Source organism: Mirounga angustirostris, unplaced genomic scaffold, assembly GCF_029215605.1.
Source record: "Mirounga angustirostris isolate CCGP_5_RB_7025 unplaced genomic scaffold, mMirAng1.0.hap1 SCAF_10, whole genome shotgun sequence".
In the NCBI taxonomy this organism is placed as follows: Eukaryota; Metazoa; Chordata; class Mammalia; order Carnivora; family Phocidae; genus Mirounga; species Mirounga angustirostris.
The window spans coordinates 76,869,776-76,882,455 of NW_026991718.1; the positions used below are offsets into that span (position 1 = coordinate 76,869,776).

The 12,680-nt window shown below is 42.4% G+C and overlaps 1 protein-coding gene across 1 annotated transcript in view; it reads left to right on the plus strand.

The window, feature by feature from the left end:
- Positions 1-12,680, plus strand: part of VWA3B (von Willebrand factor A domain containing 3B) — a 211,482-nt gene that overhangs the window by 84,308 nt on the left and 114,494 nt on the right. Inside the window, exons 9-10 of the mRNA XM_045886208.2 lie at positions 1,502-1,698; positions 9,369-9,523. Coding sequence (XP_045742164.1) covers positions 1,502-1,698; positions 9,369-9,523 — 352 coding nt within the window. The remainder of the gene's footprint in view (positions 1-1,501; positions 1,699-9,368; positions 9,524-12,680) is intronic.

The following is a 12,680-nucleotide window of genomic DNA, read 5'->3' on the forward strand; positions in this document are numbered from 1 at the left end:
CAGGGTCCTGGGATCGAGTCCCACATCGGGCTCCCTGCTCCACGGGAAGCCTGCTTCTCCCTCTCTCGCTCCCCCTGCTTGTGTTCCCTCTCTCGCTGTCTCTCTCTCTGTCAAGTAAATAAATAAAAAATCTTAACAACAACAAAAAATTCAGAGAATTCCAGTGTGCAGAGTTGAGAACCACTTATCTAAGTGAAATTAAACTTTGTAGGGCTGGTAGACCTAATATGCAGTAGTACATGTTATAAAAAAAAAAAACAAAAACCATCTCTTTGCCCAGCACCCCCTGCTGGTCCTCCTGGAGCTCTGCTGGTTTCAATGGGACTAAAAGCTCAGGGTCCTTTCTGCCTTCCTTCCAGGGGCATTCAGATAAATGTTTGCCAGTCCACTTGCTGGAATTAAAAAAGCTCTGATTTCCAGATTCTGTAAATTCTCCCAGCATGGTCAATTTTACCCTACCAATGTGCTACTGGGGAGCATGGGGTTGGGAGGAGAAGTGTACAGTTAGCTCCCATGGGCCAGTGTAAGCCCGCTCCAGACACCAGCGCCTCCTTCTCAGCTTTAGATTTGCTCACCCCCTCCTCTGTGCCCACCCCCAGATACTCCTGTCTCCTTTAGGTGGCACTAGTGGTTTGAGCCACCTAGATGAATACTTTTATGTTGTATGGTGTTCTGCTCAGCTAACAGAGCACCTCCCCCACCACTTAAAGAGTATAGATAACCTTGGGAAAACACCAAGGGAATGTGTTGAAGGCTGGGAATATTTGGGCAATCAGCATTCTGGGTTGTACTTTAACCTGTGAGCTAAGGTGAGTTATAGATACAGCTCTAGGTGCTCTAGCTGACTATAGGAGGTTTCTGAGCCTGCTGAGTTGAGGGCCAGGCTCTGAATCAGAATAAATTCACCAAAGCTAACAGCGGGGCTCCTGGGAGGGAGCCTGCCAGCCTTCTCTGGTTGACTGACTTCTACCTCAACACAAGCTACATGCCCCTAATTCTCGTCCCCACTCACCACAAAGCACTTTCACGTGACTTTTCCTATTGAATCGCTTCAGCACACTTAGGAAGGCCAAGCAGATGCTATCTTCGATCTGCAGGTAAAGAATTCTGCTGAAGCTCGGAGAGGTTAAGTGCTGTGACTCACCCAAGTTTGAGCAACTTAGCCAAGCCATAAGTGGTAGAGCCCGTGACTTGAACCCAAAGCTTCTGACCCCAAGTTTAATGCTCTCCTGACACATGGCCTTGGTCTGTCAGCCATCTCCACAGACACATGGGGTAGGCAACTTAGGTAGAGAAGGAAGTGAGATGAAAGGCAGCAGATTCCTGCCTTCCGGTATTGTGAACTAATTCTTTGCCAGTCCTGGTTTAGAAAGCATGCTTCCTGAAATGAATGTGATCTGACAAAGAACATGTTCCAGCTTGGTAAATATTAAGTTGAGGGTGCAGGACAAATGGCTTATAGAATATGAATGGCACTGATGAACTGTAATTCCAAAAATAGAATCAGGAACAACCTCTGTCAAGAATGAGTCAGACCTAGAGGACACCTGGGACTCCAAGAAGTGGCTTCAGAAATATGGTTTGAAAGCCCAGAAGCTGACCTTTTATGACGTCCTTGCTGACTGCTGCTTCCGCCATGCTGATGGAGTTGTTGATGTGAAAGCCAAACCAGAGGATGAGTCCGTGCAGACCAGTGCGGTGAGTGAAGTGAACTCCTGGGCCGGGCTGTGGGCTTCCCTTGATGTCTTGGGTGGGTAAGTCCTCCCCCAGATCAGAACCCAGGGCAGGGACCAAGATTGAGAGGCAGTGTGGAGGGAGACCAGCTTGGGTTTTCCTGAAGGAAGATACCCTTGTGTTTCCCACCTTGCACTTCTCTGAATGGTACTTGTGGGAGTGGAGACCAAGTCTGGGAATGGTTTCTGAATATAAGTGGATTATACAATAATCATACATAAGCCAGGAGCTGGGTTTGTAGAAATTCAGGCATTACGGGTCTCGGAATTATTCAGCCTTTTCAAAAGAGAAGCCCTTTGTTTCCCCATATTGAATGGAAGAGAGAAACTGCTGGTGAAGATGCCCGAAGCCGGCATCTCTATGGTCCTCTTGTATTGTCACTCTCTTAAAGATGCATTAGTCTAGTGACTACAAGCCAGCATCTAGTGGATTCCCAGTAAATACAAAATCAAATCCTCTAAGGGATCATAGCACCGGAAGGGTGTGTATTTAAAACTCTTGAAAGGTATAGTTCTGTTGCGTGAATGGGTCTGGAAGGAATACATCTTCTCAAAGTGCCTGACTCTGGCTCACAAGTGAAGGATAATGAATGAGTGGCTCCTAAACTTTAGCATGAGTGAGTCAGTGGGTTTGAGGTGGGGCCCAGATGATGCTGAAGCTGCTGGTCCAGAGGCCATACTCTGAGAAACATTGATTTGTAGACAGTACTCAGAAGATTATCGCAAGTTTAGAATTACAGAAAGACTAAAAAGTATCACGATATGAAACAAAATCAGTATAAAGTAAATATTCCAAAATTGTAAAATTGAAGGAAAACCCTTTTAGAAGGTAATAAAGGCCCAGGTCCACACTGTGAAGTGAGAACCAAAATGTGAGCAGCAGAGCAGATGTGCCAGTAAGAGCAGCCCAGAGGAGAACTGGAGAGGAAATCAAGGTTCTCTGATAAACTGTCACTTTATGTGTCCTCCAAGGCTCCAATTCAGTGTCACCACTGAGGTGTCTGGCAGTCCTACAGAGGTGAAACCCCACTCTCTTTGCCACTCCTTAGGCTGGCTGGCCACTGGGCTCAACAGGTCCTCCTGAGGAAGGGCTCCTTCCTTGGGGGCTCCATCAGCCAAATGATGTAGTGTTTTATCCCTCATATTGCCGTGTGTTTACAGTGAACTGCAAGGAGGAAAATGTAAAAATTGGATGAGAAAAATGCAGAATTGGGGTGCTTGGGTGGCTCAGTTGGTTAAGTGTCTGACTCTTGATTTTGACTCAGGTCATGATCATTGATGATCATGATCATCAAACCCAGGTCATGAGATTGAGCCCTGCTTTGGACTCCACTCTGAGTATGGAGCCTGCTTAAGATTCTCTCTCTCGCTCCCTCTCCCTCTGCCACTTGCATTCTCTCTCTCCTTCTAAATAAATAAATAAATAAATAAATAAATAAATAAATAAATAAATAAATAAATAAAAAGAAAATGAAAAGAAAAATAAAAATGCAGAACTGACGGAAGACTTGTTTCCTGTCTCATATACCAGGATGCAGAGTAATTGCCATGTTGCAGGGAAATCTCATTTGTGGGTTCCCTCCCCCAGCACAGTTTTCTGATTTTGTAGTCATTATTCAGTAATGTTATTAGTTCAGGAAATCGTATGTAACTAGATTTTCTTTTTTAAAATACATTAGGCCCTGAATATTTAAAAATATCAATCCCTGTCAATTTAAACGTAGCTTACTGCGAGACCTGGTGATGATGTGGTATGTTCAAGCCCATCTCTAAAACTGATTTCTCCTTATTCTTGATGCTTTTGAACGAAATCTTAACAGGGACAGTTTGAAGAGTGTGGCTTATAAATGGGGAATTTTACCTCAAATTTCTTGTGCTAAAAAATAATATAGTAGAAGTTGAGAAGTGTACAGTACAGCTATCTTCATTCATGAATATTGATGAAAAAGGGACAATTTTATTTTCAGTACTTGGGGCTACAGATCTGAAACTGGATTTATACCTAAATTTGTGATGTGTGTGAGGTAGGGAATAACTGAAGCTGTGAAATAAGTTGATTATTTAGGGTTCCTCCAGATCCCTCAAACTTGTAACTCTAAAAACTGGTTTGTAGGGATGGATCCAGGTACCTTGTTTAAGCTGAGAAATAAGTGACTAAAAAGGCCTTGCTATGTGGTGTTTCTAAGAGGGATGAGCAGGTATGAGGAGGAGACAAAAATGCATTTCCAATTAGAGGATTTCAGGCAAAGTCTAGTAAGTTGATATTTGGGGCACCCCTTAAGTCATATTGCATTCATAAGTGCTGATGTTGCTTGTGCACAAGGCAGCCTTGATGTTCACAAACCCACTCTAGTCTCACCATTTATTCCTCTAATAGAAATTTATTGAGCTTTCACTAGGTGTCAGGCTGTGTGCTCTGGATTTGGAGTAAGAAGACCTGGGTGTAAGTGCTACTTCTCCAGTTACTAATTATGAGATGTTGAGCAAATAAATTGTTTGAGTCTTACTCTCCACATCTGTAAAATGAGTGGTGTAAAGTCCAAGTTAAAAAATGCATGTCTGAGCACAGTGCCTGGCATTTAGGAGATGCCTGGTACATGTTACCTTCCTTTTTTTTTTTTTTAAATTGCAAACATTGTGAATCAGAAATGAGCATTTATAGAATGCCCATGTGCTTTATACATAAGGTGAGTATTTGTGCTCTAATAGCACACACAAGAAGACAAAGCCATAGGGCCTCTGAGAGGTTAGGCCATGAGATGGCAGGGTTTGACCCTCACGCTGCGCTTTTCCCATCCTGACACTTTGTTGTCTGACGGCTGCATTCACGTAACTTATGGTCTGGTGTGTTTTCGTCTGGGAGCGCATAAGACACAATTGGAAAAGGCCATGTGACGGGGTGGAGAATAGGGAGACTCTCATGTGACAAGAACATGGTAAGAACAAGAGAGAGGACATCTTTCTCCTTCCATCCTTGTGTTGTGCCTGAGATGTGGTTCCCCTGGTGCCTGTCTTGGGAACATCAAGACCGATCTCATCATGCCCTGCAATCCTGTTCACATCAATCACCACAGATCTCTCAATTCTCATCCTTGTGTGGCTCTGACATCCCTTCCTTGAGCCCCCTCCAACCCTCTTGCCTCCTAAATTCCCTCCACTGTGCCCTCTGGCACTAGAAGTCGTCAGTACACCCACGATAGCAAGTGCCCTGCAGTGTTCCCTTCGCCTGCTTGTCTGGGTTCTCTCTTGAGGACCCTGGTTTCGCTCCTATTTGCCTTGGACCTGTGGGCGGGAGAGGTGGGTTCCTCATTGCTGTTTCTTGATCATTCTCCCTCCTCATTCCTCATATAGAAAGGGGGAGAATGAGTAAATGCAGAATAGAGATCAGTGCACACACTGAGGGGCTGGCCTTAAACAAAAGTAAGGACAATTCAGCCATCCTAGAAAAAATAAGGTGGAACATATAGGTGCAAATGTTGGGGGATTTGTAGATATGAGGTGGATGCTTATGGATCTTCATTGCTGTTTCCTCATTCCTCGTTGCTGTTTCTTGATCATTCTCCCTCCCCCTTCCCATGTCATCAGAATGTCCACCCATAGCACCTCCTGGCTGACATCTTCTGAGCCCCGGGTCACCCCCATCAGTAATTGAAGATTATAGCTTCTGGCTTGCTGTCCCTAGCTCCAGCTGTTTTTAATGTCAATCCCATGAAAATGACCCTTCCCACACCCTGACCTTTCATTTCTCTGACCTCCTCTTCAGTGACTTCCTCCTACACCCCCTCTCTACCACTCCTGCCATAGGCATCCCCTTGACCTTGTCATTACAAATAGCGCTGCCATCATAACCCACATAATCAATCCTGAAGGTACCACTTTTTGACCTCCTCTTTTAAGGTCATTTCCTCTACTACCCTGATTCCAATCTTTCAACCCCACCGGGATTATACATTTTGTTGTTTCTACTCCTTGTTCTCTGTTCTCTCTAATCTTTTGTCCCTCTCATACATGCTCAACTACTTTTCCTCTCTTACATTAGTGCGCTCATCTATGAAATCCCAACCCTGGTTAAATTCAACTCTCAGACTTTTCTGCCTTATAGATGCACAGATGACTGCATTAGAAGAAATCAGAGAAAAGCACCCAGCCATGGTGCCTGGCTTCCCTTTAAATTCCTGACCTCTAACTTCACATGGATCTCTTGTGCTGCCACCAGTCCTTCTGTGCTTTTCCAAACCACTCAGATGCTCATTCTCCAAGATGTCTACTCTTTTCTCCTCAAACTTCAAATATCTTCTCCTCTTTGCTCACTCTCAGCAAGTGACCCTTGCTTCCCATTTCACTGAACATTGGCGTGAACATCCATAAACATCCACCTCATATCTACAAATCCCCCAACATTTGCACCTATATGTTCCACCTTATTTTTTCTAGGATAGCTGAATTGTCCTTACTTTTGTTGAAGGCCAGCCCCTCAGTGTGTGCACTGATCCCTATTCCGCATTTACCCATTCTCCCCCTTTCTATATCATCAATATTGTTCTCATTTCTGGATCTTTCCCATCAGCACACAAACATAGTGTTCTTCCTCACATCTTAAAAATACAGTTTTTTGGGGCACCTGGGTGGCTCAGTCGGTTAAGCATCCAACTCTCAATTTTCACTGAGGTCATGATCTCAGGGTCATGCAATGGAGCCCTGGGCTTGGAGCTGCTTGAGATTCTCACTCCCTCTCTCCCTCTGTCCCTCCCCTGCTCCCCGCTTGCATTCTCTCTCTCTCTACAAAAAAAACCCAAAAAACAAAAAACAATTTTTTAAAAAGATTTTATTTATTTATTTGACAGAGAGAGACACAGCAAGAGTGGGAACACAAGCAGGGGGAGCGGCAGAGGGAGAGGGAGAAGCAGGCTTCCTGCGGAGCAGGAAGCCCGACGCAGGGCTCAATCCCAGGACCCTGGGATCATGACCTGAGCCGAAGGCAGATGCTTAATGACTGAGCCACCCAGGCGCCCCCAAAAAACAATTTTTTGACCCCCATATTTATCTCTAGTTTTACATCATTTGCCTCATTCCTCTGCTCCTCTTTAGAATTCAACTCTTCAGGAGTTTTATACATTCCCTTTCTCCAGTTTTGCAGTTTTCCTATGCCTTCATGAATGCACTCCAATTGGGCAAGGCCCCCTCTCCACCAAAACCCACTCTTTCCAGGGATACCTGAATTGCTAAATCCAGGGGTCAGTTCTCAGTCTCACTCTTACTTGACCTACTATCAACATTGATATACTTAGTTACTTCGTTGAACTTCTTTTGCTTGCAGAGTACACACTGTCCTGTTTTCCTCCTACTGACTATTCTTTGTCAATGTTCTTTGTTTCTTCTTTCCCATGTCTCCAGCCTCTAAATGCTGAAGGGCCTCAAGGTGCGGTCCTCGGACCTTCTCTCTCTGTAACCATTCTCTACATGATCTCATCTAGTCCTGTGTCTTTTTTTTTTTTTAAGATTTTTTTTTTTTTTTTTTTTTTGACAGAGAGAGACATAGTGAGAGAGGGAACACAAGCAGGGGGAGTGGGAGAGGGAGAAGCAGGCTTCCCGCTGAGCAGGGAGCCTGATGCGGGGCTCGATCCCAGGACCCTGGGATCATGACCTGAGCCGAAGGCAGACGCTTAACGACTGAGCCACCCAGGCGCCCCTAGTCCTGGGTCTTTTAATACTGTGTGCGTGCGGGTGACTTCTACATTTGAATATCCAGCCCTGAGTCCTTCCCTCCTTTCCTCCTGACTACTTGCCATGTCACTAGGATATCTGATAGGCACCTTGAACCTAGCACATCAGACACAGGTCCAGATCTTCCCCTTCAAGGCTACTTTTCCATAATCTTCCTCCCATCAATTCATTGCACCTCAATTTTTATAGTCATCTGGGCTGAAAACCAGAGAGTCATTCCTTAAGTCCTCTCTTTTCTCTCATATCCACATCGGACCTCTCATTAAATGCTGTTAGTTCTATCTTTATAACATGTCTGTAATTCAGAATCTGACCACTTCTCACCACTTTCAATACTACCCCTGGTCCATGCCACCTAACTGATCTCCTGACTCCCTGCTTCTGCCCTTGACTCTCTACTGTCTATTCTCAACAGAGTAACCACAGTATCCTTTACTTATTTATTTATTAAGTCAGCTCCATTCCTCACATGGAGCCCAATGCAGGGCTTGAACTCATGACCCTGAGATCAAGACCTGAACTAAAATTGAGAGTCGGACACTTAGATGACTGAGCCACCCAAGCGCCCTACCACAGTATCCTTTAAAATGATATTTTTATAAATTAAGTTTTAAAATTATAAATAAAACTTAAAACTATAAATTATGTCATTTGTCTAAGAGGGTAGATCTTAGATTATCACAAGAAAAAAATTTATAACTGTGTGATAGTGTTACCTAAATTTACTGTGGTAATCATTTTGTACTGTATGCATATATCAAATCATATTGTATATGTAACATAATGTTATATGTCAATCATATCTTAATTTTTAAAAATGTGTCACTTCTCATGTTAAAGCCCTTGGGTAGTTCCTTTTTCACTCAGAGAAGCTAGAGTCACTTCCATTAGCTAGTGGACTTTATGGAGTCTGCTTCTGGCCCTCCTCATACTGCTCTGGCTTCATCTTACTCCTTCCCCTAGCTCACTCTGTTTCAACTACACCAGCCTTCCTAAAATTCTACAGACATGCTAGGCAGACTCTTACTCTTACCTCAGGGCTTTTGCCTTTGCTTTGTCCTCAGACTTCCCCCCAGACCTCCGTATGGCCACACTCCTTGTTCCTGCTGGTCTCTGTTCATATTTCTTCTTCTCTTTATGGCTTTCTTTTTTCAGGTTTTAGCTTCTTCATCCTCCCATCCCCTGTTCTCCATTCTCTTCCATAGAATTTGTCATTGTCTGACCTGCTGTGTAATTGTTTATTATCTAGCTCTTCACCTGTAGTGTGAGCTCCATGAAGGCAGGAATTTTGGTCTTTGTTTATGGATTGTATTGCTGCTGCCTACAAGATGTTACTGCTGGTGGCATGGAGTCGTTCTTGATAAATTCGTAAATTGGTTGGGTGAGCTCTCTATTTGGGAAGCCATTGTCCTCAGACCAGTTTTGCATGTGCCAGTAGAGGGTGCTAGGTGTGGAATGGGGGTTCTTGGCTACTTTCCTTCATTTGGAGCTGGAAGTAACAATGGAAAGATGTTTTATGTGAATCTCAAGTCCCACCTCCTCTAGGTAGTCCTCCTGACCCTCTAGTCCGTGAGGATGCTTTCTTCTTTGCCAGATTGCCCAGTTATTATTGTCTCAACCCAGCGTCTGTACTCTGCCTTGCTAACTTTCTCTGTGTGTGTGTGTGTTTCCCTGCTGGAAACATCTTCTCTGGGGCCCAGATGGGATTGCACATGTCTTTCTGACCATCATACATGACATCTGGCACAGGGCTCCACATAGAGCAGGCCCCAGTGCATGTTTTGTTGAACCAGCAGTTGAATGATTTTACCATGGGAGTGCTAAGAGCTGTATAAATAAGACAAGATGGGGTGCCATCTGGAGATGACTTTGAATGGTCTGAGTGGCTTCTATCCTTTGTCTTTTCCTTAGGAGACCAACAAGAAGACAGTCCATGCGAAATACTGCAGTAGATTTGTTCATGCTCCCTGGAAGGATGGGAGCTTGGTCCATGTCTGCATTACCAAGGAGAAGTGTACATGGTACAGCGAGAGAATCCACACAGTCCTTGCCCAGATTCAGAGGAGGTTGGTATATTTGCAGGAGGGTGCAAGTGGTTTAGTCTCTCTTAAAATTCAAATCTGCTTGACCTCTTCGTAAAAGCTTAACCACGAGAAACAGCCAATTAACCTTGCTAAGTCAGGGTTGCCATCTGATTGATGCCTTGCTGGTGGCCTTGTTGTTAACAATAAAGAGGGATGTTTCAGGCCTGGGAAAAAGGATGTTGTTTAAAAGACACTCCACTTGGTCCCTGCCAGGTCTCTTTGTCCCTCTCCACCCCCCAAGTGTCAGGGGTTGTTGGGAAATTCTCTCCCCTCTTCTGTTTTACAGAAGTCTTTGTGGAGAGTTGGTACCATCTCTCCCTTAAATGTTTGTAGAATTCATCACTGAGGCCATCTGGGCCTGTAATTTTTCTTTGTGGGGAGGTTTTAAACTATGTATTCAATTTCTTCACATGTACATAGAACTGATGTGAGTAACTGATGTCATCTTTATTTTCAGTCTGCTGGAGTTTGTCCATTTTATTAATCTTTTCAAAGAACCAGCTTTTGGTTTCAGTGGGTTTTTTCTCCATACAGTTTTCCCCCTTCTGTGCCATTGATTTCTATTCTTTATTATTTCCTTCTTTCTCATTACTTTGGGTTTAAGTTTCTTAAGATGGATGCTTACGTCACTGATTTGAGACCTTTCTTTCTAATATAAGCATTTAAATTTTCTGCTGATATTGCTTTAGCTGCCTCTCACAGATTATTCACTTAAAAATATTTTTGAATTCTCCTTATAATTTCTTCTTTGAGCAAAGGTTATTTAGAAATATATTGTTTACCTTTCAAATATTTGTGGATTTTGCTGATAGCTTTTAATTTCACTATGGACAGAGGGATACGGTATGATTTCAGTTCTTATAGAGACCTGTTTTGTGGCCCAGAATATGAAGAAAAGCTACACATTCTGCTTTTGTTGGGTGGAGTGTGCTATAAATAGTTCAAGTTGGCTGATAAGTTTGTTTTGGTCTCCCATATTATTACTGATTTTTTGTTGAATTGTTCCTCAAATTGTTGAAATAAGAGTGTTGAAATCTCCAGCGATGGTTGTGGATTTGCCCATTCTTTTTTCAATTCTGTCATTTTTTTCCTTCATGTGTTTTGTAACTCTATTAGTAGGTGCATGTACATTTAGGGTTGTTATGTCCTCTTGATGAATCAACTCCTTTATTATTATGAAATGTCCCTTTTTATCTCTGGCAGTATTCCTTGTTCTGAAATCTGCTTTGTCCAGCATCAATAGAGCTGCTCCAGCTTGCTTTTGATCATTTTCTGCATGTTTTATCTTTTTTTTATTTTTTTTTTTACCTTTACCTGTTTGAGTCTTATATTGAATTAGGTTTCTTATAGGTAGGATATATATGGGTATTGTTTTTTAAATCCAATCTGACCATCTCTGCCTTTTTTTTTTAAACTCCATATTGTTCTTAGAAACAAACAAACAAGCAAACAAAGATAATCTAAGGAGTGAAAAACAAAACAAAACAAAACTGGAGAACCAACCTATTAATCTTCTCAGAAAGATAGAAAATACCACACTCAGAAAGTTGGAAAAGACTGTTATGTAGATAGATAGATAGATAAATAGATAGATATTAAGAATTATAAGAGCTCTTCAAAATATGCCAGAATAACTATTCAGGGATACCTCGGTGGCTCAGTTGGCTAAGCGTCTGCCTTCAGCTCAGGTGATGATCCCAGGGTCCTGGGATCGAGCCCTGCATTGGGCTCCTTGCTCAGCGGGAAGTGTGCTTCTCCCTCTTCCACTCCCCCTGCTTGTGTTCCCTCTCTCACTGTGTGTGTGTGTCTCTCTCTCTCACAAATAAATAAATAAATAAAATCTTAAAAAAAACTATTCAGTGAGAGAGCTGGAAGATGAAGGCAGTCTCTCTGAAAGCAGAACCCAAGCACTCCATGGTTGATGTTAACATACACGCATACATACAAATAGATAGCTTATGGACATATATAAAATGAAGGGGAGATCTTAAGAAAAAATTTCAGAACTGCAAGACCAGTGGTTCCAAACCAAAAGAAAGTTGCAAGGAATGTCTAGAAAATGGGTAATAAAGACCCATCCAGGATACATCATCACAAAATTTTAAATACTAGAGATAAAGGATCCTAATAGCTACCATTTATCCCCTCCCCAAAACTGGTTGAGTTTATTTCGTTTGTTTCTTTTTATCTTTTGGTCCTCTTCAGCCATTTTTCTCACCTTGCCTCTTGCAACCACCAATCTGCTTGTTCTTTGTATCTATGAACTTATTTTTTGTTTTCGTTTTCTTTGCTTTAGATTCCACATAGAGGAGAGATGATAAAAGTATTTGTCTTTCTCTGTCTTACTTATCTCACTTAGTATATTGTCTTCAAGGTCCATCCATGTTGTTGAAAATGGCAAGATTTCATTCTTTTTTATGGCTGAATGATACTCCACTGTGTGTGTGTGTGTGTGTGTGTGTGTACATATACATCTTCTTTATCCATTCATCTATCAATGGACACTTGGGTTGTTTCCACATCTTGGCTATTGTAAATAATGCTGCAGTAAACATAGGGGTGCATATATATGTTTTCAAGTTAGTGTTTTCTTTTTTGCATAATACCCAGAAGTAGAATTGCTGAATTATGTGGCATTTCTATTTTTTTAAAGATTTATTTATTTATTTATTTTAGAGAGAGAGAAAGAGCACAAGCATGAGGGACAGAGGGAGAAGGAGAGAGAATCTCAGGCAGACTCCATGCTGAGCATGGAGCCTGACATAGGGGTCTCATGACCCTGAGATCATGACCTGAGCTAAAACCAAGGATTGGATGCTTAACTAACTGTGCCACCCAGGCACCCCTTCTATTTTTAATTTTTGAGGAACCTCCATACTGTTTTCCACAGTGGCTGTACCAATTTACATTCCCACCAGCAGTGCATGAGGGTTCCCTTTTCTCCACATCCTGACCAACACTTGTTATCTCTTGTCGATTTGATAATAGCCATTTCTAATCTCTGCCTTTTAATTGGAGTATTAAGATCATTTCCATTTAATGTGATTATTTGGTTGGATTTAAATCTAAGATCTTGCTGTTTATTTTTTGTCTCACCTGTTCTTTGTTCCCTTTTTACTCTTCTACCTTCTTTTGTTGG